The sequence below is a fragment of the Porcisia hertigi genome, chromosome 26 (assembly GCF_017918235.1).
Source record: "Porcisia hertigi strain C119 chromosome 26, whole genome shotgun sequence".
Lineage (NCBI taxonomy): Eukaryota > Euglenozoa > Kinetoplastea > Trypanosomatida > Trypanosomatidae > Porcisia > Porcisia hertigi.
The window spans coordinates 375,961-399,079 of record NC_090585.1 but is presented as its reverse complement, the minus strand read 5'-3'; the positions used below and the strand labels follow the sequence as shown (position 1 = coordinate 399,079).

The 23,119-nt window shown below is 59.1% G+C and overlaps 6 protein-coding genes across 6 annotated transcripts; all 6 read right to left on the bottom strand.

Annotated features, from left to right (window-relative positions):
- Positions 1-355: 355 nt before the first annotated feature.
- On the bottom strand, positions 356-2,308 carry JKF63_04147 (uncharacterized protein; the record flags this gene model as incomplete). The annotated part of the gene is made up of 1 exon (XM_067900140.1): positions 356-2,308. The coding sequence occupies one exon, from the start codon at positions 2,306-2,308 to the stop codon at positions 356-358; it is 1,953 nt and encodes a 650-aa protein (XP_067756324.1).
- Positions 2,309-3,562: 1,254 nt separating this feature from the next.
- On the bottom strand, positions 3,563-8,422 carry JKF63_04146 (uncharacterized protein; the record flags this gene model as incomplete). Its single annotated transcript, XM_067900139.1, has 1 exon — positions 3,563-8,422. One exon carries the CDS (start codon positions 8,420-8,422, stop codon positions 3,563-3,565), a length of 4,860 nt encoding a protein of 1,619 aa, XP_067756323.1.
- Positions 8,423-10,836: 2,414 nt separating this feature from the next.
- On the bottom strand, positions 10,837-12,867 carry JKF63_04145 (uncharacterized protein; the record flags this gene model as incomplete). The annotated part of the gene is made up of 1 exon (XM_067900138.1): positions 10,837-12,867. The coding sequence occupies one exon, from the start codon at positions 12,865-12,867 to the stop codon at positions 10,837-10,839; it is 2,031 nt and encodes a 676-aa protein (XP_067756322.1).
- A 138-nt stretch (positions 12,868-13,005) lies between these two features.
- On the bottom strand, positions 13,006-15,382 carry JKF63_04144 (uncharacterized protein; the record flags this gene model as incomplete). Its single annotated transcript, XM_067900137.1, has 2 exons — positions 13,006-13,761; positions 13,913-15,382. The coding sequence occupies 2 exons, from the start codon at positions 15,380-15,382 to the stop codon at positions 13,006-13,008; spliced, it is 2,226 nt and encodes a 741-aa protein (XP_067756321.1).
- A 616-nt stretch (positions 15,383-15,998) lies between these two features.
- On the bottom strand, positions 15,999-19,022 carry JKF63_04143 (uncharacterized protein; the record flags this gene model as incomplete). Its single annotated transcript, XM_067900136.1, has 1 exon — positions 15,999-19,022. One exon carries the CDS (start codon positions 19,020-19,022, stop codon positions 15,999-16,001), a length of 3,024 nt encoding a protein of 1,007 aa, XP_067756320.1.
- A 579-nt stretch (positions 19,023-19,601) lies between these two features.
- JKF63_04142 (uncharacterized protein) lies at positions 19,602-21,947 on the bottom strand (the record flags this gene model as incomplete). The annotated part of the gene is made up of 1 exon (XM_067900135.1): positions 19,602-21,947. One exon carries the CDS (start codon positions 21,945-21,947, stop codon positions 19,602-19,604), a length of 2,346 nt encoding a protein of 781 aa, XP_067756319.1.
- Between the last annotated feature and the right edge of the window lie 1,172 nt (positions 21,948-23,119).

Below are 23,119 nucleotides of genomic sequence, written 5' to 3'. Positions count from 1 at the left end.
TCGCTTATGCAGAAAAGAGCAGATCTGGAGACATACTAGACGCCAGCAAGGCGTGTAGTGGAAGGAGCGCCTTTAAACGAGATGTGCGAGGCCACCGGACTTTTTTGGGAGGGGAGGGGAGGGGGGGGGGGGGGGAGGGCAAGGAACCAGTGAATGAATGCTGCAGCTAGAGATCTCTTCACAGACCCCGAATACCCCCGGCAAACACGTACCTCCTCGTCCAGCGTCACCCCCTTTTTTCCACAATCAGAGCTCTCAGCCTCCCCCCCCCCCCTCAAACACCTCGAATCTGTGAAATGTACGGAGAAGAAAAAGGAAAGAAAAAACAAGTTAAGAAGAGACAAAAACAACACGACTACTGCGCATCCGTCTCGCGCTGCCTCCGCTGCTGATACTCACGCATCGAGCTCATGAGCTGGTCCATGGTGGATCTATTCGCACCCTTGTACGGCTGGCCGTAAAGAATAAAGGTGTCGGCCAGCGCCTCCAGCGCATCGCGCCGTCGTGCGGCCTCGACTGCCGGTACCTGTGGGTCATATAGCACTGCAAGAGCGACCGTTCTCGCGGTCGTCTCCAACTCCTGGACTGAGGTGTACCATGCCAAATCAACTAGGGTTTCAGAGTCCTTGAAAGTTTCGCGGCGCACCGCGGCAAGATGCTTCAACTGCTGCCATCGCACCTGCCAACGGTGCGGGCCAACAGTCGTCAAGAAAAGATGCGCGCGACCAACCACGAGGGAAAGAAGTGATGCTTTCTTCGAACCAGCTTCTACAGCTTCGCTAAGGGGCGACGGTGCCGCATCTCCGTTTGTCTCCCCGGGCCCACTCCGGCTGAGTGCAGGCCTCCTCTCCAAGTCGTGATAGGCAATGACTCGCTTGTATTCGTGGCCAATTGTGTAAAGCACCTCTTTCGCGAGTCCCGTGCTGAGGATCTTGCGTAGCTCCATTGAAAGCGCGCCAGTCTTCCATGGGTTCCCACCGCTACTGCTACCCCTCTTCCCACCCGCCGCCTTGCCGCTTGCAGTTACGGTCGGTGACGCCGCTGTCGCTGCGGCATCATAGTGGGCCAAGTAGCCATCCAGCAGCTCATCCCTACACTGTTCATACATGCGTTGGCGTAGCACCGCAAGTTCCTCACCAGTGTAGTCAAGACCGTCAATCACGCGCTGTGAGAAGCTGCCCATGAACACGTCTCCCATCACGCGGTGTACCTCTTCGCCACCGAAGAGGGCCCGAACGGCCTCGCGCTTCCGCGCGCCAGTGTCCTCGACACCCTTGGTGCCTCCAATGTCGAACTTCTTTCGCTTCTCTGGGTGTGACAAGACGCGATAGGCCTTCGTAAGACGATCAAATTGCTGCGCAGCATCCGGGCTCGGGTTTCGGTCTGGATGAATGAGAAGTGCCTTCTCATTGTAGGCCGCTTTGATTTGCCGCATGGTGGCATCCGTTGACACGCCGAGCAAGCCGTAGTAATCATCGTCCGCAACACCGTCGGCAGCACCAACCCGGGGTTTGCCACTGTACTTGACCTTCTTCTTGAGCTTTTCCTTGGTTCGGTGGGAGACGCGCTTCATGGCACGCTCCCGCAATACCGATGGATTATCATAGAGGTGCAGAAGCGGATGGCGGGCATTCGGAAGTCCCTGGGGTGCCTCGAAGGAGCAGCTGAGGCCGTTCCACACCCATGCGCGCGAACGTGGTGCAGAGGTCAACCCAGACGCGGCGGCATCCGCCAGGGGGCGCCGGTTCACGCAAAAGTATAGGGGTGCCGCCACGCAGGTGTAGTAAGAGCTGAGGATGAGCTGCTGCATCGCTGCGTACTGAGCGCACGCGAGAAAAACAGCACCCCATAAGAGACCGTGGCACGGTGCCGTACACAATGACTTCACGCCGCTGCCCAGCCGTACACGTTCGAGAGAGACGGCGAGAAAGATCAGCGGCGAAAGGACAAACCCCATAACGACATTGAGGGCACCGCCGGCAATGCCACGCAGCATGGAGCGACTCGGACACGTGGCCAGCACGACGCGGCTTGCCTCGGCGTCCTCCCGACGACGCTGCCGGATCCACTCCATCTCTGCCTCCGTGACGAGACTAAAGCGCGAGGAAGGCGTCAGTGTTGTGCTTGAGTGATTGCTAACGAGCATGCGCTTAACCCAACGGGCTGCCTTTGAGGAGGAAGCCGACGCAGGTGTTGATTCACCCGTCATGAGTGACGCAGCTGCTGAGGCGACGGTGGAGGAGGGACAGTGTGTCGCCACGGCGACTATGTTTTGCAGCACAAAGCTCCGCATGGTGAAGCGCGACATGATTTTTTGTATAGCAGAGCTGCACACACACACACATGTATATATGTAAACATATATGTGTATTATAGAGAGAAAGAGACCGAGTCTAATGGCAGGCGACAGCAATGCCGATGCACACAAACGCAGTGAGGGGGGTGGCCGATCTGCACGCACTGGTGGTGATGGTGCTGGTGTCCCGGAGCAAGATTTGGGGGCGGGGGGAGGGGAGAGGAGAGGAAGGGTAGGCGGGTAGGGAGAAGCAAGATGGTTGAACAAGCAGAGAGAGAGAAAGGGGGCTGGTGGATAGGCGGGTGCGTGTGCCGCAGCGGAGGTGGGCTTTCACATGACAAATGAATCCAGATAGGGGATAGGAATGGTGGTCGTCTGCGTAGAGGAGTGTCCAAGAAAAAAAGCCTCTACTGCTGCCACCGTCCTCGCGCGGAGCTCCCCCTGAGTGCGTCTTGTCATGGCGTGTGTGTGTGTGTGTCTGTTTTTCGAGGGGGATGGGGTGGAGCGTGCTGTCTACGCACATCATGCGCACTTCGACACGGATCCCATCCCACCCCCTTTTTTCCCCGCTTCCTCTCCTCAATTATTCCTTGCTCGTGCAGTCGCGATATGGCCCAACACATCAGCTCGATAGTAGACCAACGGCCTTGACCGTTTTTAGTGGCGCATAGTCGATAGGTGTCGATACGCACACACATATATCGCAAGTACGAGAGACAGGAGAGGAAGGAGTGGGGAGGAGAAGGAGGAGGAGACTTGCCAAAAGCATAAAGCTACGTTGTACGTCATGGACGAAGGTGTGGCATGTGTAATGGGTATGGGGGAATGACAAGTTTCTTTTTTTTTCTAGGGTAAATCCGCATTTCTATGTCTCTATGATCATCTAAGTGCCAGTGACGCTAAAAGCAGCAGGTGAGAAAAGAAGCGTATACACGTGACACACTCACATGTACAGACCACCACCACCACCACCACCAACACCACCCCACCACCCCCCGGGGGGGGGGGGTCTGCAGAACCACATATCAAGACAGCCATCCGTCTCTGGATGGGGTAACGAAGGGGGGGGGGGAAGATGCTCAGCAGGCAGCGTAACACTTTGACGGAAGCGGGAGAAAGGGGCGGAAGGATGTCTAACCGCTATTAACATACGAACAAGAATCGAGAGAGCACAAAACACAAATAATAGTAAAGACCTCGATTCTCCAGACGATCCCGATCGTGCGCTCCTGGTACAGCAGCACATCACCGATCCTCAGCGCGTCTTTACATGTGGAACGCCCGCAATACGTTCTCTTTGCCTTCCCTAATCTGCAAATCCAGCGCGTACTGCAAGGCGTCGGCGAGCTCGCGGTGGAAGCTGTTGAGGTTCATGGGGCGGAAGCGCAGTAAATCACGTTCCGCGTCTTGCAGTGCGGTTTCCTTGGCGTCGGCGTGTGCGCGCTGCTCTAGGGAGTCGAATGGTACGCCCGATGGGGAGACGCGACCACCGCTAGATGATCCGGCATGGCCTCGCCGCCGACGTTGCAGATGCGCCGCAGCAACTGCGGCTTTTGCCTCGGTGAAGAACGCTTGCAGGGTGCTCTCCGCAACGCTGGAGGCGCGGTAGATGGGGAAACGCCGTTGCATCAACGCCTGTATCTCTTGTGGCCGCATCTCCTTCTGTACCTTCTTTCGCCAATGCACACCAGCCTTCGTGAGGCGGTGCCCCCTCCCGCCCTCACCCTCGGTCAAGTCTGCCACCGGATTCATTCGGCGCAGCGCGGTTTCGAAGAAGCTGGACCTCTGCTGCTCCCTCACCACGGGGGTGCGCGATGCGCTCGGCGCCAGAGACGGCGAGCCGGGGGGCATCTCCCTGGCTCGCGGATGCGATGAAGTCGGCGTCTCAAAGGCTGTGAAGGCGGCCAAGTGCTGCGGCAGGCGCACCACACCGGACTCGGGAGCTGAAGGCGACGTAGCAGGCTGTGTATTCGCCGCCGCTGGCTGTCGGGGGGCAGCAGATGCTTTACCCCCGGCGGCAGCTTCCTTCACCGCTTGCACTCCTGCTGGGTCACTCACGTTGTACCCGAGCAGAGAGAAGATATGATATCGCAGCGCCTCTAGCTCCATCATGTCTGGCACCGAGCCGCTCAGCTCCGACGCGTTGCCGCTCAGAAGAAAGGCCACGACAAGGTCACCGTAGTCTTCCGCCGTCGGCACACCATGCTCATTCACCGTGATGGGGTCGCGCTGACGCGCAGCTGTGGCCGAACAGCGAGCTCGCGCTCGCAAGGCATCTCTCCACTGGCCCCCATCTGGATCCTTACGCTGTCTGGAGCTGCTGTTGCTAAGGAATTTGAAAAGGGGGTTCGAGGTGCCCACGGCGAGGCGCTCCAGCTCTGCCGTCTTCTGGTTGGCCTGCTTGCGCAGCAGCGTCTTGTCAGCGTCGCCGCTGTCGGTGGCGCTGCGCAGGGGCAGAGGGGGCAATACGTGCACTGTCTCTGCCTTCCCAAAGGAGTAAACATGCGACTTCTGTGCTATGACGGCGCGCAAGACCACACACAACTCCTGTTCCCCCTTGACAAAGCGGCTGGAGCCGGGGCCGTACGCGGTTGCTGGCTTTGCACCACCTGCGGACGCTTCCGCGCCCTCTGCCGCACGCGTAATAGGCGACATCATGGATTCGTGCTGCGTCGGCGGCGGTGGCATCGACCTGATGGGCTGCGTGACGTCGGCGAAGAGTTTGGTGCGGCCTAGGGGCGAGTGTGGCGGCGATGAGGGTGCGCTTGCGGAGTCGTTCATAGCACCCGGCAAACGAGACTCCTCAACCACCCGCTGCAAGTCCTCCAGCGCAACAGTGACCGAGCTGCGCCGAAGGGCAGACGCGAACGTCCCTTTCGTAACCGCAGTCGTGGAAGCCGCATGGGATGCGCTGATTTGAGAGGCGCCTGGTGAGTGTGTAAGGCACACGTGTGGCACGCCACCAACGAGGGCCCCGGTGCACTCCGAACCGCGGCGCTGCACTATTGGGGCCTGCTGGGATGTTCCCTGAAGGTGCTGGCGGCTATGTGTGGTACCCACGCAGCGGTGATGTGCGTCGTCGCTGCTGCCCAGACTCCCATGAATGTTGGTGACCCCGTCACCGGCCCGGTGAGCAGAATCGCGGGACGCAGACCCATCCCGCGAGGTGCTGCGCAGAAGCCACGCGCCACCGCTGTCAGAGCGCAACGCCTTGCCGCGACCCGTGCCGGGCGAGCAAAGTGCGCCGCCGGGGATGTCTCCTGTCATCAGCGAGGCATCCACGCTGTGCAACTGCGGACCGGCGAGGCTGGTAAAGCTCGAACGAGAAGTCCGGTGTGGAGAAACAGTGGGTTCCAAAGCAGCTGGGGCACCACCTCTATCCAAGGCCAAAGAGCTGGCGCGCCGCGCCGCTGTCGAGGACAACGTCCTCATTAATTTTTTCTCAATAGCGCTTGGCAACCGCTGCCGCGGCTGCGCGTCATCTTCAGGAGTGACGTTGTCCGCGGAGGTTCTGTGGTCGTTGCCGGACTGGCTACGTGAGCGGTTACCAAGCGAGGCGTCTGGATTGCCGCACGGGTGCCCTTTGGTCGACGGCAGCGACCGTGCCCTTGTGGGCGCTTTAGTCGGCGTCACAGCCGCGACAAGCGGCATGCGAGCAGCTGGCGCTTGATTATAAAACACCAATGAGCCTGAAGGGCGCTCCTTCAGCGAGATGTGTCGCGAGCGCTCCAGCTGCTCTGACTGCCGCTGCTGCTCCTGCGCCTCCAGCTCCCTCCTCTCCTTGTCGGATGGGTTATAGAAGACCAGTTCGATGCAGTTTTGTTTGTCCACGACGGGGCTGTACTCAGTGAGTGGACCAACTCGCAGCAGGCTCGGCAACGCCCCTAACGCGCGCATGTAGAGGATCGCTGAGAGCAAAACCTTCGCCGCGTACGACAGTTCACAGAAAACCTCACCCGGGGGCATAGCATTGCGTAGCATGGAGGCCAACGCGCCAGGGCTAGTTGGGGAAGACGCACCGCAGCGCGTGATGCTGTCCATGGTGTTGACTGCCGAGAGGTATGCGCGGCGGCGCGCGGCAATGTTGATCGTCTCCTCGGCGAGATGCTCGCATGCGAGGAGGGAAAACGGGTCGCGCAGAATGACGGCCTGCTCACCTAGCGTCTTTGCTGCAGAGGCGCTACCAGCTGCCGTTGCAGTAGCGCGGAGATCCACCTGAGCATCGTCCCTTTGCTCAACCGCCGCTGCCGGTGCGGCGTCCGCGATGTTCCGGGCGGAAAGACGTTTGGTCTTGAGGCCATTCGCGCTGGTACCCGCGCCGGCTACGGCCTTCAAGGCCATGGGGACAACATGATGCTCAATGTACTCGGGACTCTGGACGCACTGAAAGGGTGCGTGGTAATCCATACAGTACGGCGCTTGCGGGGCCTCGCCGCCGCCGCCATCATCACCAGCGGCTTCGGGTGCTGCGACCTTCTCGCCATCATCCGCTGAGGCTGGGTGGTTCAGAGAGGATTCGCGAGCGGGTCGCGCCAAAGCAGCCGCGGCGGCCACCTGCTGCTCCGCCTGGGCAGAAGCTGATTTCAAGACTGTCCACGTGGGCGCGGACTGTGTCGGGTCAGGCAGCAACACGTTTAATGGTGGTCTCCACCATCCGTCAAGTGCACCGCCGTTCGCCTCCCGTCGTAGCTGCACCCTCGCCACTAGCGCGGCGGCGAGGTCAGTATTCGTGGAGGAGACAACGGAGGCGGTGCCAGGGGCAAAGAAGTTCATCTTGGGCTGGCGGGCGAGGAGGAGTGCAGCACGGACTTCGTCAATCGTGCTTGAGTGCAACAAATTGGCTCTTTGCTGGCGGTGATGTGATGTCGCAATGAGATCGTGCAACAAGCGCTCCTCCTCCTCCTCCTCCCGGTTCGCTTTCTCCTCCCTCTTCAGCCGCCGTTGGGGAACTGGCTGTCCAGGAATGGGTGAGCCGGAAGCGGTGGCAGTAACCGGGGCAGCAGTGTCCGCCACCGAGGCGCTGGCGGTGGGTACGCCTGTGGTTCCTGCTACTGCCGGGATCTCCTGCTGTGGTGTTGGTAACGGTGGTGGCTGCAACGCTGTGCCAGTCGCAGCAGGCGCTGCCAAGGCGGCGGCACCAACGATGTCGGCTCCTGGTGACGCAGGGGAAAGTACTGAGGCAGGGATGCCAGCTGCAGGTGTTGGCGCTGAACTGGATCCAGGACCTGCCGCCGCACCTACCCCACTTGGCCCGGCTGTAGGGTTTGCAAGCACGGGTGCTGTGGATGTACCAGCAGTCGCTTCTGCGGTTGGCAAGGGGGGTGGGGTGGGGGTTTGGAGCGCCGCTGGGACCCTCTGAGGCAACCGGAAAGTCTTGAGGTCAGCGTACATGGAGTTCTCCTTGCCATCCGGTGTCGTTTGGGGGGAGGGAAGAACGAGGGTCTCATTAGGCAAGCGTCGGCCCACCTCGCCAGCGGCGCTGGTGCCCACATTGAACGGTTCCTGTTGCAGGTGCATACGCATCACGTCGTGCAATCGCAGCGGACCCAAAGCTTTGCTGTGGCCGCCGTCGGCGTGTGACCACAACCCAAGTTCACCATCGGGATTCGACGGAGGCTGACGACACGCACTGGATGGCGTTTCCGTGGAGTTAGTAGCGCAGAGCTGGTGTGCAGCCTGACCTACTGGGGGGCCATGACTGTTTGTCATCTGAGTGATTGCTGCGAGTTGCTCAATGACGCTCCCGTGCCGGGCCGACCGGTTTGTTTGAACTGCGCCAACCGGTACACCTTCAACAGAAGCAACGGAAACTCTGGCAGGTGCGCTTTTCGCCACCGCCACCGGGCATCCCTGCAGCCGACGCACAGTATTCGTTTCAGCGGATATGGAGAGGCTCCCTTGCGCACCAGTGGCCTTGCCCGCCGCCGACGGAAGACCGGTGCGCTGCCGTTCCGTGGATCCTTTGCCGGTGTAGAGGGGATGCTGGCCCATGTGAATCACGTAGCCGCCGGTGTGAGCGGTGGCGAGGGTGACGTTTGTGTGCCTTGCCGATACGCTTCGTCCACTCGGAGCGCCACCCTGGTTGGGGCTGCGTCGTCGCGATACAGACGTGGTTTGCCCTCCCATGGCCCCTGGTGGTCTCCGGGTTTTGGGATGCGCTGAAATAGCAGAGGACGGGACGTGGTGCTGATGCCGCCCATGCGGAGCGAGTGGCACAAAAGCCGAGGAGACGCTGCGCAACTCCACGCCGGAAGCAGCTGACATTAATGTTTGCAGATCCATCTCGTGCAAGATCGGGGGTCTCGCATCAGGGCTTCGGTATGTGCTTTTCGCGCCCTGGCCAGGACGATTCGATCCACCGCTGTATGTCGGCGTCACTTGTGGTCTCTCATGGCCTTTGGAGGTGAAGTAGGGCACTTTCTCCGGAATGTGCGTGGTGCTATCGAATGAAGTTCTCTTACCGCCGCCCCCGCGATCACCGCACAGGGAAGGAGAGCCGCGCTCACCGCTGCGGGTGCTTCCTTGTGGATGCGCTTTGGACCGCCTCGCGGAAGTACAGCCCCTCGCCGCTGGTGACCTGGAAGAGGGTGAGACACCCGCAGCAGCGCTGGACCCCAACATGGACGCGATTGGAGTCCGAGCATCTTTCATGTAGAGCGTACCCGTCCCCGGGGGGGGAGGAGAAAAAGACATGACAGTCGAGCGGGGGGGGGGGGAGGGGGGATCAACTAGGGAAGGGGGCGATACGACTCGCAGACGTCGATACGCCTCTCTCTTGCTCCTTCCGCGGTGCGATTTGGCGCCAGTGGGTGGTGCGCCGATGCGAGGTTGCCCCAGAGCCGATTTGCTTCCTTTTGGGGAAAAATACACCAACGAGCCCGTCTCCCCCCCCCCCAAAAAAAAAAAAAGACGGAAAAAAACGGTGCTGCCGAGTGCGTTAACCGCACCCCGTGCGAGAGTGAGGATCAGTGTAGAGAGATTGACGTAGGCGCGTACGTACGCGACAGTGTGCATGAAACTCTATGCGCAAAATTGGATATGGTGAACGAGACCGTTGGCCTTTCCCGAAGCCTCTCTATGCATCGACTGGGGTATAACGCCGGCAGCAAGGGTGAAAGGGAGGGGAGGGAAAAGCAGAGCGTGGTGAGAAAGAACTAAAACATATATATATTTTTCCGCTACGGCTGATCAGCGAAACCCAGGCGGTGGGGGATGGTGGCGCTCTGTCCATCCTCGTTGAGGCATCGCCGCCATCTCAGATACGAGCTGTCTTCATTTGACCCAAATCTGTGCTAGTCTCAGCGATGCATTCACCAGAGAAGCTCGATGCAGGATCCCTTGCGGGATACTTGAGTTCATATGCACAGATGCGCGCGCGCAGAGGACGAACAGGACGAGATTTGATTTATGTTTTTTTGGTGGGGGAGGGGGGGGGGGAGTGGAGCACCCCCACCACGGTTGAATTTGAGCCTGCTGCGCCTCCTCCAGCCCTTCCTCCGTCTTCGTCGAGGGGAGGGGGAGGGGGGGGGGAACGCCCACACCTAACTGGGCCCCTCACACCCTGGTAGAGCAATACTCGGATGTGTATCTCTGAAGTGGAGAATACTTAGAAAAGGTGCGGGAAAGCGCATCAAAAAAAAAAGACGCGCTTGTAGCTCATTAGCGCACAATCGTGGAGACAATGGTGCACATTGGCTACACAAACACACACACACACACACACACGATCATCAATAATCGCAGTGTGTGAACGCTTCCTCGATGTACGTGTGCGTAACCCCCCTCCCTCCCTTCCCTCCCTCCGTCCCTTTTTCCCCCTTCCCACCCCCTCTGCTTTCCCACTGTGGATTGCTTGCATGTTTTTTGTGTGTGTATTCCCTCTCACGTTGGTGTACATTGCACTAGACTAATGGATTCGTTAAAGCGGAGACAACACGCGGGGCGCTGAAGGCAGTGACAAAAGAGAAAAGAGAAAAGAGGAGGTGGCAACCACGCCTCTGACCCATGTTCGACTTGCATTATGACACCTGCCAAAAACACACACGAAAAAAGCCCACCCTTCTCTTTGCCTATCCTATACATTCAAAGTGCCGTGCAACCTCCTCCTCCCCCCCCCTCTTCTCCTGCCCCGCATCCCTCAGGGGACTATACAGACACTCACACACACACAAGAAACAGACAGACACATGCCGATTTGGTCGTACTTCTGTTGGTGCCGTGACGGTGATCCGCTCGGTGGTGAAGAGAGGGAAGAACGTGAAGGGCAAATTAAAACAAAGCACCGGGGCACGTTCACACACGCACACACACACACACCACAATACATACAAAATACATATGTATCTATATGTATATGTATATGTATATGTGTGTGAGTGTGTGTGTGTGTGCGAGTCAATATGACCCGGTTTGCTGTACATCAAAGTCGTAATACGCAGTCGACTGAATACATAATAGAAAAAAAAGTGGAACACAATCACGCATAAAGTGGCGCACAGGGTGCAAAGGCGGCGGGGAGGGGGGGGGGAGCGGGGGCAGGTCTACGCCGCAGCCGCCCCCTCTATCGCACGTGCCGGGGCCTTTTGCCCCTCGACCCCCACATAGGCAAACCCGCGTCCCGCGTCGGCTGTCACAGCTAGTAAGTTCTTCGCGGTGGCCCCTGCGGCGGCGGCACCACATTCCTCGTCACGAGGAAGGAAGACGAGGTTGTCTACCATGGCTCCGCTGCGCACCTCGCCCTGCACACAGACCGTGCCAATGAAGACGTTTGCCTTAATGTGTGGGTGCTGCTCGAATATTGGGCGACGTCGCCCCCGGGAACTGCTGGACTCGTCGTCATCTTCGTCACTCTCTTCGGATGGGCGAGGAGGAAGCTTCGCCTCCGCTGCAATCACCTCAGCAGAAGATGGTCCGACTACCAGCAGAGATACCTGTCCACACGCGCGTACTTCACTGTACTGCACATTGGCCGCACCGGTCATCCCGTAGAGGTAAAACCCCACCTCCGCAGCGCTGCGCACCGAGAGGCCCCTCACCACAGTGCCGGCGCAGCCATCGTGCAGAAGCACACCGTAACGGGCGTGTGTGATGAGGCAATCTATGAGCTGCACATCGGTGTCGTCACACATTATCGCAACTTCACACGACATCGGGAGGGCTGCTGCTGCTGCAGGGGTCTTCGTACCGGGAACGCAGAACCGAGGAAGGAGATCATCCTCTATGTTGAGAGATGCACCACCAGGACCACCGTCGCTCGCGTCCTCATCCTGGTCTTCAAGGCGCTGCATGTAGCGAGTCAACCATCGCGTGCGTGCCTGGCGCTGCTGCAGCTGTGTGATGACAGAACCGCCATTAACACCAACCGCTGAGGGTGTATCCATAGCAGGGGAACCGACGGCGTGGTACGCAGCGGCCTCTGCGTTTGGCCCCTCCACAATGCAGCTGCGCATCGTTAGCGTGCAGCGCGGGTAGGCGTAGAGCCCGTACGCCGTTCCTCCGTACACTAGACAGTAATCCACCAGCGCCTCCGTTAATGGTGCCGCTGTGATGGCTATTCGCAGAGGAGCTCCACCAGCTGCGGATGATGATGGATACTGCTCCGGGGATCCAATGACACATTTTGTGATGTGGGTACGGGTAATGGAACCGAGCGTCACACCCCCGCGTGCGCACAAGCCGGCGAGGGTGATAGCCACCTCCTCTCGCGAAGCCCTAGCATCGGTTTTTTCGTGCTCTTGGTCAGCCCCATCGGCGTCGTCACCGCCCGCCTCGCTGCTTTCCTCGCCTTCTTCACCTTCCTCATCGCTTTCCTCCTGCTGGACGTAGTGGGGCAGCCCACCAGTCGACGTCGCCGTGTCGTCGGCAGTTTCATTGTTGTAGACAATGGAGATGGGAAAGTCGAACACGGGGTAAAACTGCGGATTCGCCGTGGTGGCGGTGATCGCCGGCGCGAACACGCTGGTGCCACTGGTGGTTTTCATGGTCGCCTCCATGTTAGCCGCCTTGTTGCCTACGGCCGTTGCTGCCTTTGACGCGGCGGCCTGCAAAGGATTGTATGCCGTGCTGGTCTTTGCAGGCTCGGCGTCGTCGCCCTTGAGTAGAAACACAGCTGTCGCTGCTGCAGTGAGGTAGGTAAACCATGGCCCAACGCGACGCTTTGACGGTGTGGCATAGCGCGGCTCCGCCGCCTGCCTGCTTCCACTGCGCGGTGTGTGTTCAGAGGCGTAGGAGACGCTACACACACACAGCCCCCCAAGCCGCGCCTCGTTTAGCTCCAGCGGCGACGACGAAGGCGCGGAGGACAACGCTGCCGGGTAAACGCCGGGAAAAGCAAGCACGATGTCCTCTTTGAACTGCACATGAGCAATGGCGTCACCGAGGTGCTGGCACACGCTGAAGCCGCCAACAAAGTGGCTGCTAGGACCATCCTCCAACTCCGCGAGCTCGCTCAGCGGCGTCAACTCTGTCCACTCCTCGATCTCTTCATCCTCCTCTTCCTCGTCCTCCTCCTCTTCCTCCTCCTCGCCGCTGCTGGGAGGTGAGACGTGCTCGGGCGGATACTTAGTGGGCATCGGTGCCCTGAAGGAAGATAGGCGGAGGGGAGAAGATAAGGGGGGAGGGAGGGAGGGAGGGAGGGAGGGAGGGAAGGGGGAAAGAAGAGCCAAACAGAGTATGAGTGCGCTGTTGAAGCGATACTTTCCCTTGTTGCGTCAAGAGATGAGGCAGAAGCACACGCACCGTAGCGCAGTGGGGTATCTATAAAACCGTAGAGAATGAGTATGCTCAAGTGTGCGTGAGTAATTCATGCACGAGAGAAGAAAAAGAGGGAGGGAGGGAGATAAAGAGTGAGCAACTACAAAGTGGGCATCAATGTGTGTGTGTGTGTGTGTTGGGGGGGGGCAAAGCCACCCTTCCCTCCTCATTCCCTTTCTGTAATACCATGTTCCAGTTTCTGTTGACCAATCCTCATTGGAACGTGGCGTGATGGCAGTGATCACTCCGAATGGTAACGACCAAAAAAAAAGGAAAAAAAAGTAAGGCGGGATTTCCCACAACAAGTCAAAACTTTGCCCGGGAGAATCGGAGAAGGTGAAGAGAACTCGCTGAATAGAGGGAAGAGGAAGAGGAGGGGGAGGAGGGGGGGGAGGGGGGGGGCAGTCCTCTGAGCTCATAGAGTCCAGATACTTTTTTCTTTCCTGTAGACTCCACGTCACATGGTCTTCCTTGGGATCCTTAAACGTACGTGTGTGCGCGCATTTAGCGGCGGTGGAAAAAGACCACACGCACCACCACCACCACCACCACCCCTCCTCCTCCTCCTCCGACACACAATCACACAAAAGTGCGGCAGTACAGTTGCATCCCACGCAAGTCTTGCGTGCTTTTTTTCTTGTGAGAGAGAGAAGGGAGTGTGCGTGTGCGAAAAAAAAAAAGGAAGGAGGAGGAGGCATATCCATCCGCAGAGGCTATAGAAAATGCGGTCCACTGCGCGAAGCTTTTCGGAGTGGATCATCAGACAGCGCTGGTTGTGCTGCCCCCTGGTAAGGCGGCAGATTTTTGCTGCGGCGGCTGCCGTGATGATGAGGATGGATTTTGCCGTTTGTCTACCCTCACTACCTCACTAGAGGCGGCGGCAGAACTGTTGCCGGCTCTCTCGCATTCCTTGCCAACACCCATCCTCGACAGCTTTCGCATGTACTTCTCTGTCTGCCGCCGGACTTCCGCGTGGTCGCGGATCGCCTCTGCCAGCTGCGCAGTGGTGGCTCTCATGGCTGTTCTTGTCTCGAGACAGAGCCGACGCAGCTCATGTAATCGTTGAGCGGACCGAAGCGCGTCCTGCTCATCCTTCGATGATGGTAGGTCCAACAACACCTCTCGGCGGCGACGCGCAACGGTGAGAGTGCGCTTCAGTTCAACACAGTCATTCTGTAGCTGCTGCTGACTCCTCTCGAGGTGCTCCACGCGCGTTCTCAGCGTCTCTGTCCGGCCTATCCAGCTTGTGCTGGTGCGGAGAAGCAGTTCCGTGTAGGCTTGGGAGGGTGGAAGCTGTCGGGTACCGACAATGGTGATGTCGTCCTCGCCTTGGCTTGTGTTCACATCGTCCCCATTCATCTGGGGAGATTTTGCAGCGGAGGCCTGCACCTTCGGCACTGTGCAGAGAGCCGTCGTCTCCAAACCATCACAAAGAGTCAACGTGACGGCGTTACGCTCGCCAGCAGAATGCGATGTCGAAGTGTAAGCTATACCCCATGTTGCAAGGGAGCCCCGCCCTAATGCTGGACCGGACGAGTGCACCTGGACCTTGTTGGCGTCGTTGCTGTTCACCAAGTCGTCCTCCACGATTGGTGTTTGGCTGTCCTCTCCCCCCACCTCCTCTGACCGGCAGTGCTTTCGCGTCGCGGTCACGCTCGTACGCCCCCCCTTGTCGACGTAAGCGCGGGTAGAAGAGTCACCGGCGGTTGCCCGGGCTTCGACAATCGATGACGACCGCATTCGAGGACGAAAAAGAATTAAATCGAAAGTCGAAGTGAGCGTCAGCCGGCACACGGGACAGGACGGATTTGTGACGTACTCGCACATCTGTATCGCGCATAGGTAGTGCAAAAGATGGCCGCATGGAAGCACCACCACACCGGCGCTGCCTTCGTCGCCGTCGCCGCCGGCGGTGGTGCCACCGGTGCCCGGCAGATGCCCATCGCCTTCACTAAAGGGAACGCGCTCTCCACCGTGGACAAAGCTGTGCGGATGTGACGAGCCCGGAGCTTCGCGTGGGGACGCCGGAAGCTGAAGGGGGAGACTTGGATGCCACGGATCCGTAGCATCGCTGCCATACACTCCAGGCGCAAACGTAATGCGGAACTCGCCTAACCCACCTGAGGTGTTCGACCCGCTAGACCCTGCTAGTAAATACGAAGAGCTGCCAGGCGTACTCGTGCTACTAGTGGCATCACCGTGGGCAGTCGCTGCCGCCGAGGGGGTGACGCAAAGTGGAGAAACAGGCCGACTCGGTGGAGCTCGAAGATGGCACCCTAGCGGCTGCAAACAGATGGGACACTCTGTGTGGACGAGTGCCTCGTGAAGTAGCATTGAGGACGGGACGGGAGGGGGGAGGGAAGGAAGGCGGGGGTGCGAAAGGTTTACATGAGAACAGTCGGTGTTCGCTAGCTAAATAGTAGAAAAGAATCTTAAACGTGTGTTTCTACGCGGGATGTATGCGCTCCTGTACGAGCGTGGATGCGTGCAGGGGTGGAGGCGTGGGAAAGAAAGGAGGAAGAGGGGAGGGGGTAGGCCAGATGAGTCAGTCAGTTGAGAGATCATAGGAGGACAGACAAGAGAGGGAGAAACACACATGAAGATCCCAGAGATGTACTCTACTCAACAACTCCACCACCAACACCGCCACCCCTTCACCTCAAAGAGCTTCTGCGCTAGTCGTCTTCGTGTGCGTGTGTTGTGGAGGGGGGATGTGGGGGTATCAAGTACAGCCAGAGAGGGAGACGACACCCGAACTGTGACTCACGGTGCACCACCGCCCCCCTCCCCTTTTTATGTGCTGCTTATCCACCACCACCACCACCGAAGTGTGTTTATGAGTTGACCGCGTAGGCTTGTTCAATTAAGATGCAAAGTGTGATTGGCATTCTCTTTTGGATGCCGCCTGTGGTAGCATGGGGTTCCCGTTAGTCGATGTCTGCACCCTCTGTCAACCGCGTGGGCCGCAGTGCAAATGCCGGCGCATAGTGCTAAAAACTCCCCCACCACCACCACCACCTAAAAAAAGCCATGCCGGCGGTGGTGCTTCAAAGCGCACAAAATCGTCGTCCACCACTAACGGGTAGCTCGATGAAACGTGCGGTGCCCGACAGCTGCCCGCCCTCGCACTGGTCTCCCTATCCAGGGGGAATGAGAGAGATGGCGACGCAGATGGCAACCGGTTTGTCGTCGGAGGTATCGAAGCAACATCGGAACCTGATGCTGGCGAGCTCGCCTTGGACAATGCGCTGTCATCACTGGCAAGGAGCAAGTCTTTCTTCAGCTGGTACACCCACGCATGCAAGCAGATGGCTGACGTGCCCGTTGCGCACTCCCCTGCGGCCACAATCGGTAGAAGGCCAGCGCATTCGTAGCAAAGCGGCTCGTCCTGCCATCTAGCGGGGGGTTCACTGTTTCGCTGTCCCTCCACCGCTCCAGCACCACCAGCGATAGCTGCACTGACTGTCTTAGGGGGCGGGGAAACTTGTCTCACAAAAGTGGTCGTGTCCCCTGTGACCCTAGATTCCCTTGGGTCGCGTGTGTTCCTCTCGGTGCGACTGCGCTTTACACCTCTATTCGTCTGTAGCCCGCCGTCGGTGCCCACCTTCACTGCACGCGCCTCTCCTCTACATGATAGGGTTTTCTGGTCAGCAGGAGGAGGAGGAGGAGGAGGAGTTGCGGCCGCCGTAGCGTCAAACCCGTCAGTCACCGTCTTCGCTGCTTCGCAAAAGCGGTGATAAGCGGCGGGCAGCTGCGCGGCATCGAAGAAGACGAAGGCGCGATTTTCTTTGGAGAGTCGAGCGGCGCAAGAGACGCCGGCGCTAACGTCACTCGCTGTCTTGTCCTCCGTGAATGACGTTGTGAAGCCGCCGGGGACGCTCCCTGGATCCCGCGAACTAGCCCTTGCCATATGCAGATGTACATCACCGCAAGACCCGGATGCCACGTTCGCGTCGCCAGTGGGGTGGGCGTAAACCACGTCGCCAACGATGGGACAGCCAAGTGAACTCAGATGCACGCGAATTTGGTGCAGGCGGCCCGTGTAGGGAGTGCACAGCACCACAGCCTCTTCATCTACGCCTCCCACGTCTGTACCAGCCTGCGGCGAACGGTGCGGGGGCGTATCAGCGGTGATGGCGGGCAGGGCTGAAAGGCACTGACAAAGCGTCGCGGCGGCGGCAACAGCAGCAGATGTGAAGGCCCCAGGGGCCGGGACCGGCAACGTCGTCAGCACACCACTAGGGAACACACCCGGGAGAGCCGCAATGGATGTCATGGGCTTTGGAGTACGCAGTAGTGCCATATCGCGGTCAATGCCCACTGAGCTTAGCATGCGCGACAAGCGGGCGTTGTGCGCTGTCACATAACGTTCATCGCCCGAAACATGCCAGATATGCCGAGATGAGAGGAAGGACGCGGATAAAGACGGCACCGTCACAGGTACGTGCTGGAGCGTGTGCTGTAGCCCTGTCTCGGTTTCCCCTACTTTACCGCTCGCTGGCTGCGCCCGTGTAGACTTAACACAGACACGCGCCAGGTAGTACTTCTGCAGCTCATACGTACTGGCGAGAACGCGCTGCAGGGATTCCGGTGGGGAGGCAGAGGTCAGGGCGGACGCGCACAGGGCGGGTAGAGCGGCATCGCCGTCATTTCCATCGGAGCCAATTGTACGTTCGCCAACTGAGGTAGGAGCCGTTTTACAGCCGTGTGTCAACGAGGCGTACGGCTCATTACCAGGACGCAGCAGCTCCGCTGCCACCGCCTCCTCCACCTCTTTGGCCTTACGCATGAGTATTGACCCGACTCGCCTCGCCGCGTCTCGGCAAACGGCCAGCAACAGCACACCAGAGGTGACCTTGTCTAGCCTGTGGCACGGCCGAGGCGCTTTGTCCGGGTCGACTTCGTCCAGATCAGCACATCCGGCAAGGGATACCTGGGTTGCTGTCGCACAATTGGATTGTGAAGAAGCTGAACAGGGCACTGAGCCTGCCTTGCTGCTGGGATGAGGCTCACAGGGCTGGTGTACTGACCCAGTACAACTGACGTGAGCGGCTGAAGAAGAGTAGTATTCGTACAGCTCCGACTTCTCCGCTGGCGAGAGGTGCTCGGTGGAGACGAGGGACTGCAGGAGTGGGTCCTCATCCCAAAGCCACGCCACCAGGCGCTTTGGTGCCAGCACATACTCGAGGAGAGAAGTCAGCGAATTGTAGTTGTACCTCCCCGTCGCATGGGTCGGTAGCCCCGTTGGTTTGTTGACGCAGATGAGACCGTAGTCCGTGATGCACACAGCCGTCATCACCACCGCATCAGCACCACCCACCCCTACCGTCACTGGCATTTCGTGGCGGTGTACCGTGTGGTACACGACATCGCCGTGCTGCAGCACAACATCCTCTCCCTTACGAGACAGGACAGGCGATGTGCCTAGGCAGTTGTCATCGAAGCGCTGAGGGGGCTCTGAAGAAGAAGTGGTGGTGGTGGTCATAGGAGTGGTGTGCAACAGTGAAGGCTGGCTCAAGGCGTTGCCACTGACGCCCCCAGTCGTGCCCACTGGCGCAGACGGCGCAGCGGTCCTCTTCAGCAGCCGACGCTGCGTGTTGTGCTGACCGAGAGCGCTACGCTGCACGCAATACAGACGTCCCCGCCGCAGACAAGCCTCATAGTATGCAGGGGTGTGATGCGGCAACTCCTCTGCGTAGACTTCGAGCAGCCGGCGACCGACCCATCGTCCTTTGACAAACACCGTGAAGGAGAAGTCATACGGGATGACATGACGTCGAACACCGGTTGTGAAAAGGGCGACCGCGTCGGCAGTTGATGGCTCCCTAGGCGGCGACATCTCCCGCACCGTGTGCCACGGAAACCCAGGGATGTGGCGCGTAGCGTAAAGTGCCCGTTTAACCGGCGAGGCCCAGGCTTCTTCCTCGAGCCGCTGCAGCTCCGCGATCGGGCAGAGGCGCTCCGATAATGGCATTACAAGGCTGGAGAGTGGCGATCCGCGTACAGTTGTGTGTCACCTGTCTCGGAGTAAAAAATATGTGTATGTATAGAAGAGCGGCATACGAGAGGGAAAAACGGGATAAAGCTACACAGAGGCCTGGTGGCACATGAAAAATAGATTGAGAGGGAGCCCGCCATGACGCTGGCGAGTACATGTGAGTGTCATTACGGCTTCGTAAGACGACACTGTCCTGTAGCGGAGCACAACAAAATCAGCAACTGAGACGTGACTCTTGAAGAAAGGTGGCGGGAGGGGGGCAGTCGATGATGGTGACACACGGCCACACACACACAGACTACGACGTGGTGCCCATAAAGGGGGATGTGTGAAGAAGAAAAACACGAGCGTGTTTACAGAGGAGGCTGGCACCAGTAGCAGGCGGGTACACACATGTATGTGTGTGAAGGGCGGTTTCGAGGGAGGGCCGCCCATGTAAGGCGTGGGAAGCTACGCACAGGCAAAGGAGGAGAGGTGCCACGCCGTCGCCGAAAAAGTGGCTCGCATAGGCCAGCGATACACGCCAACCCACTCTTTCCTGAAGGTCATCCCCACCTAGACTAAAGATGGTATGCGCTTCATGGAGCGCCGACCGGCGGATGGGGCTGGGATTGCCTCGCACAAGAAGCCACAGCGCACCAGCGTCTCCATGATGAGATCGTAACCGCTCAAGTACCCCACTCGATCGAGAGCAAAACACACATCACGCGCATCCTGCAAAACCTGGTGAATCACCACCTCTCGATTTGCTGCAAGAACGGCAGCATCTCCGTCACCAGCGCAAACTGCCGCGTCCGCTGCGTCTCTCGCATCGGCCGTCGCGACGATCTCCGAGCACGCGAACTCAACAGCGTGCCGCCACATCGGCTCCTCGGCAGCGGTACCATCACCGTGAAAGCCGATAGCTGCCATAGCGCTGCAGACCTCCGCAAGATCCGTGAAGTAAACACGAGCGGTGTTCGCTGCGGCGTTGCACTCTCTGTGATTGGCGACCATGTTCTCAAGGGAGTCACTGGACGTGGGTCGAGGCAGCGGCGCCCTGTTGTGCGACACGTGGGAGAAGTCACCATCAGCGTTACCACCAAGTGAAGAGTTTCCCTCTCCTACGTGGCCCCCGTCAGCCGCGGACCGAATCTCTGCCACGGTGTGACGCCTCCTCCGCGGGCGGGACAGCGCCGTTGACTCAGTCCCACCCGAAGTCGTCGCGGAAGATGCCTTGCGCTGCTCAAGGGTCAGAAGACCCAACAGACCGCTCTCTACCCTCGTCTCCTTCGCCACGCGAGCGGCGCCAGTGGCGTGGGTCAAGAAGGCCGCATCACGGTTGACACTCCTCTCTGTCTCTCGGTGCGCCTCGTGGATGCCACGCCCCGTCTCCGCGTCATACAGCGTCTCGGCGAGACGATGCTGCATTACATTCGCGAGTACCCGAAAGTGATGTAGAACGGCAGTAGGACGCAGGTGGGTGCTAAGGCCACCTCGGAGGCGTTCGAGCTGGGCGGCCTCCTGACGCTCAATCGGGGAAGGCAAAACAAGGAGAGAGGCTCTTTCCCCACATTCACCGGCGTTGAATGAAACGCATCGCAAAAACGACGGAAGCGTCCGTACGTCATCACTGAGACCGTGTTCTCCTAGCATCGCCTCTGGCTCTCGCGACGGACGTGTAACAGCGGAGAGCTGCTGGGACGTCGCATAGCTATCGACACACCTCGCTAGACACGTGGTGAGGGACGCGAGCGTCGCTGATGTGAGTTGCTCACTCACACAAACTACAGACAAAAGCACGCTGTACACCTCGGCCCGCACCCCTGAAGCCAGTGCACAGGGACGCGCCACGTCCAGAATCGTTCGCGCGGCTTCCACCAGGACCACAACACGCAGAAGCTCCTCGGCCGGCAGAGGCGGCACCATGTGTAGTATCCGCTCCTCTTTACGACGAGACAGCCGGCGAAGCGTTGCCGGTCCAGAATTTTTGGTATTGATCGCCGCTGGGGGTCCACCACTGGCATGGCTGACGAGCGCCTCATGTTCACCATTCCCAGAGGGCCAGTCGGCATGGGCTGGTGCATCTCGCGGTTTCTCCGCCTCTGAGTTGCGAGCTGCGCTGCTCTTACTCGGGTCAGCACTTCGGTGAACCGTGGGCTTTTCAGTCATCCGCAAGGCATCCAGGGATAGCAACTTGGACGCAAAGGCGGCGGGCATCAGGAAGCGCAGGTGGTGCCGTCCGATAAAGAGCAAGAGCGCCTGCACCTCCGCCAACCACACGTGCAGGTCCTCAAGGCGTAAAGACCCCCCCTCTTGACCGAAAGCGGTCATCGCTGCGGATGTCTCCGTCGTCTGTACAATCCACGATTGGAGAGCGGCAGCGATGCGGCCCAGGGTTTGCACCAACAGTGGCAAACTATCCGCTTCTTCTGGGAGAAGTCGGTGGTGCTCTTTCTGCGCACCCACGTCCGAGGCAGCGAGGGCGGAGGCGTCGTGCCCATTGCATCCCTCACCACAACAGAAGGCGGGGTGATAGGTAGACAGCCACAGCTCACGAATTGCAGGAAGAGCAGCGCTGACATCGGCTGCGCTGGCCAAAGCGGGGGCATCCGTTGACTCGAGCGAGAAGATTCGCTCCTCAGGCGAAGGCCAGCCGGTGACAAGGTGCACAAGACGCTCCCACGGCGCGGCGGATGTCGGTGCGTCTGAGATTCCCGAGCTTATCGTTGATGCGTGCCGAACGACGGAGCTGGGGGAACTGTAGTGGCGCGTGCTTGCATGCACACAGCACATCGCTGCATGGGATGAACAACTGGGCCGCAGCGAGTGTGACGAGAAGGCAGACCGTGTGAAAGGGCGCCTACTACGGTGACTACACAGCATCACCGTCCACGAGACGACGAGGCGCTGATTGAGCATCGGAGACAATGCGGCTCGATACCTAGAGATGCGCCTCTATCCACTCCTGTCGATCTTTTGCCCGACAGTTGCCTGGGCAATGAACGCGCAAGATGAGATGCTGATGAGCCTCCCTCTCTCCCTCCTCCTCCCCTCCCCTCTTTGCACGCCCCGCCTGCTGTGACTATCGTGTATGAAAAATAAACCACTAAAAGCCGATTAGCGGTCAAGGTTATAAACGGGGGAGGGGATAAAAAAGAAGGCAGTTGCGTAAAAGCGCGACGTCGCCCTTTTTTTTTCGTGCGTGTGTGTGTGTGTGTGTGTGTGTGTGTGTGTGTGTGTGTGTGCGTGTGTGTGGAGGGGGATGGTGTTCAAAGGACGCGAGGAACTGCGAGATTGTCAGTCGATGGAAAAGGAGAGAAAGGCGGACGCGCGAGAACACCTGCAACACGTGCGGTGGTGCCAAGCACTGCCGTATGCCCATTCACCATAATTGATATGCGAATCCATCTACCGTTTTCGTGGCGGCGCCGGCCCTTCAACCGCCCCTCCTCCCTAGAAGGTGAGCACACAGGCGGCGTAGATGCATCACCAGCAATTCGGAATTTTGTGAACGAAGGGGATGAAGAGCGGGAGAGCAGAGGAGAGCTAAACGGCAGCAAGTCTTTTAAAGGATGACATGCCCACCAAAGAGGTCGACGACGCGCAACAGGAACGGCGCCCCCCCCCCCCACTCCCCGCCTCACCAGGTAGCCGAGAAGCGCTTGTGTGTGTGTGTGTGTGTGTGCGCGTGCGTAGTGGATTACTTTTCGCTATTCAGATCCACTGGAGAGGCGTTGTCTAGGCGAGATGGAGAGAGGGGGGGAGAGATGCACACGATTACGCAAACGAACAGCCCCACTGGGAAGTCTGCATCCACCACTTCGAGGCCCCCGCACCAATGACGCGTACACACGCATACAACGCAATCTCTCTGTCGCGCGCCTTCCCTCCTCTCCCCTCCCACACACACACTCACACCTCTTTCCCGCCCTCCTCCTCTCCCCTCCCAAGGAGGTACAAGAGAAGAGGGGGGGGGGGGCGCGGACGGGAGTGCAAGTGCTCTGAAAAACACAGCAAAGACCAAAAAGGCATATGAAAGACTCACAGAGAGACCAGAGACAAGCCAAACCTCAACGAGCGACAACGACAGC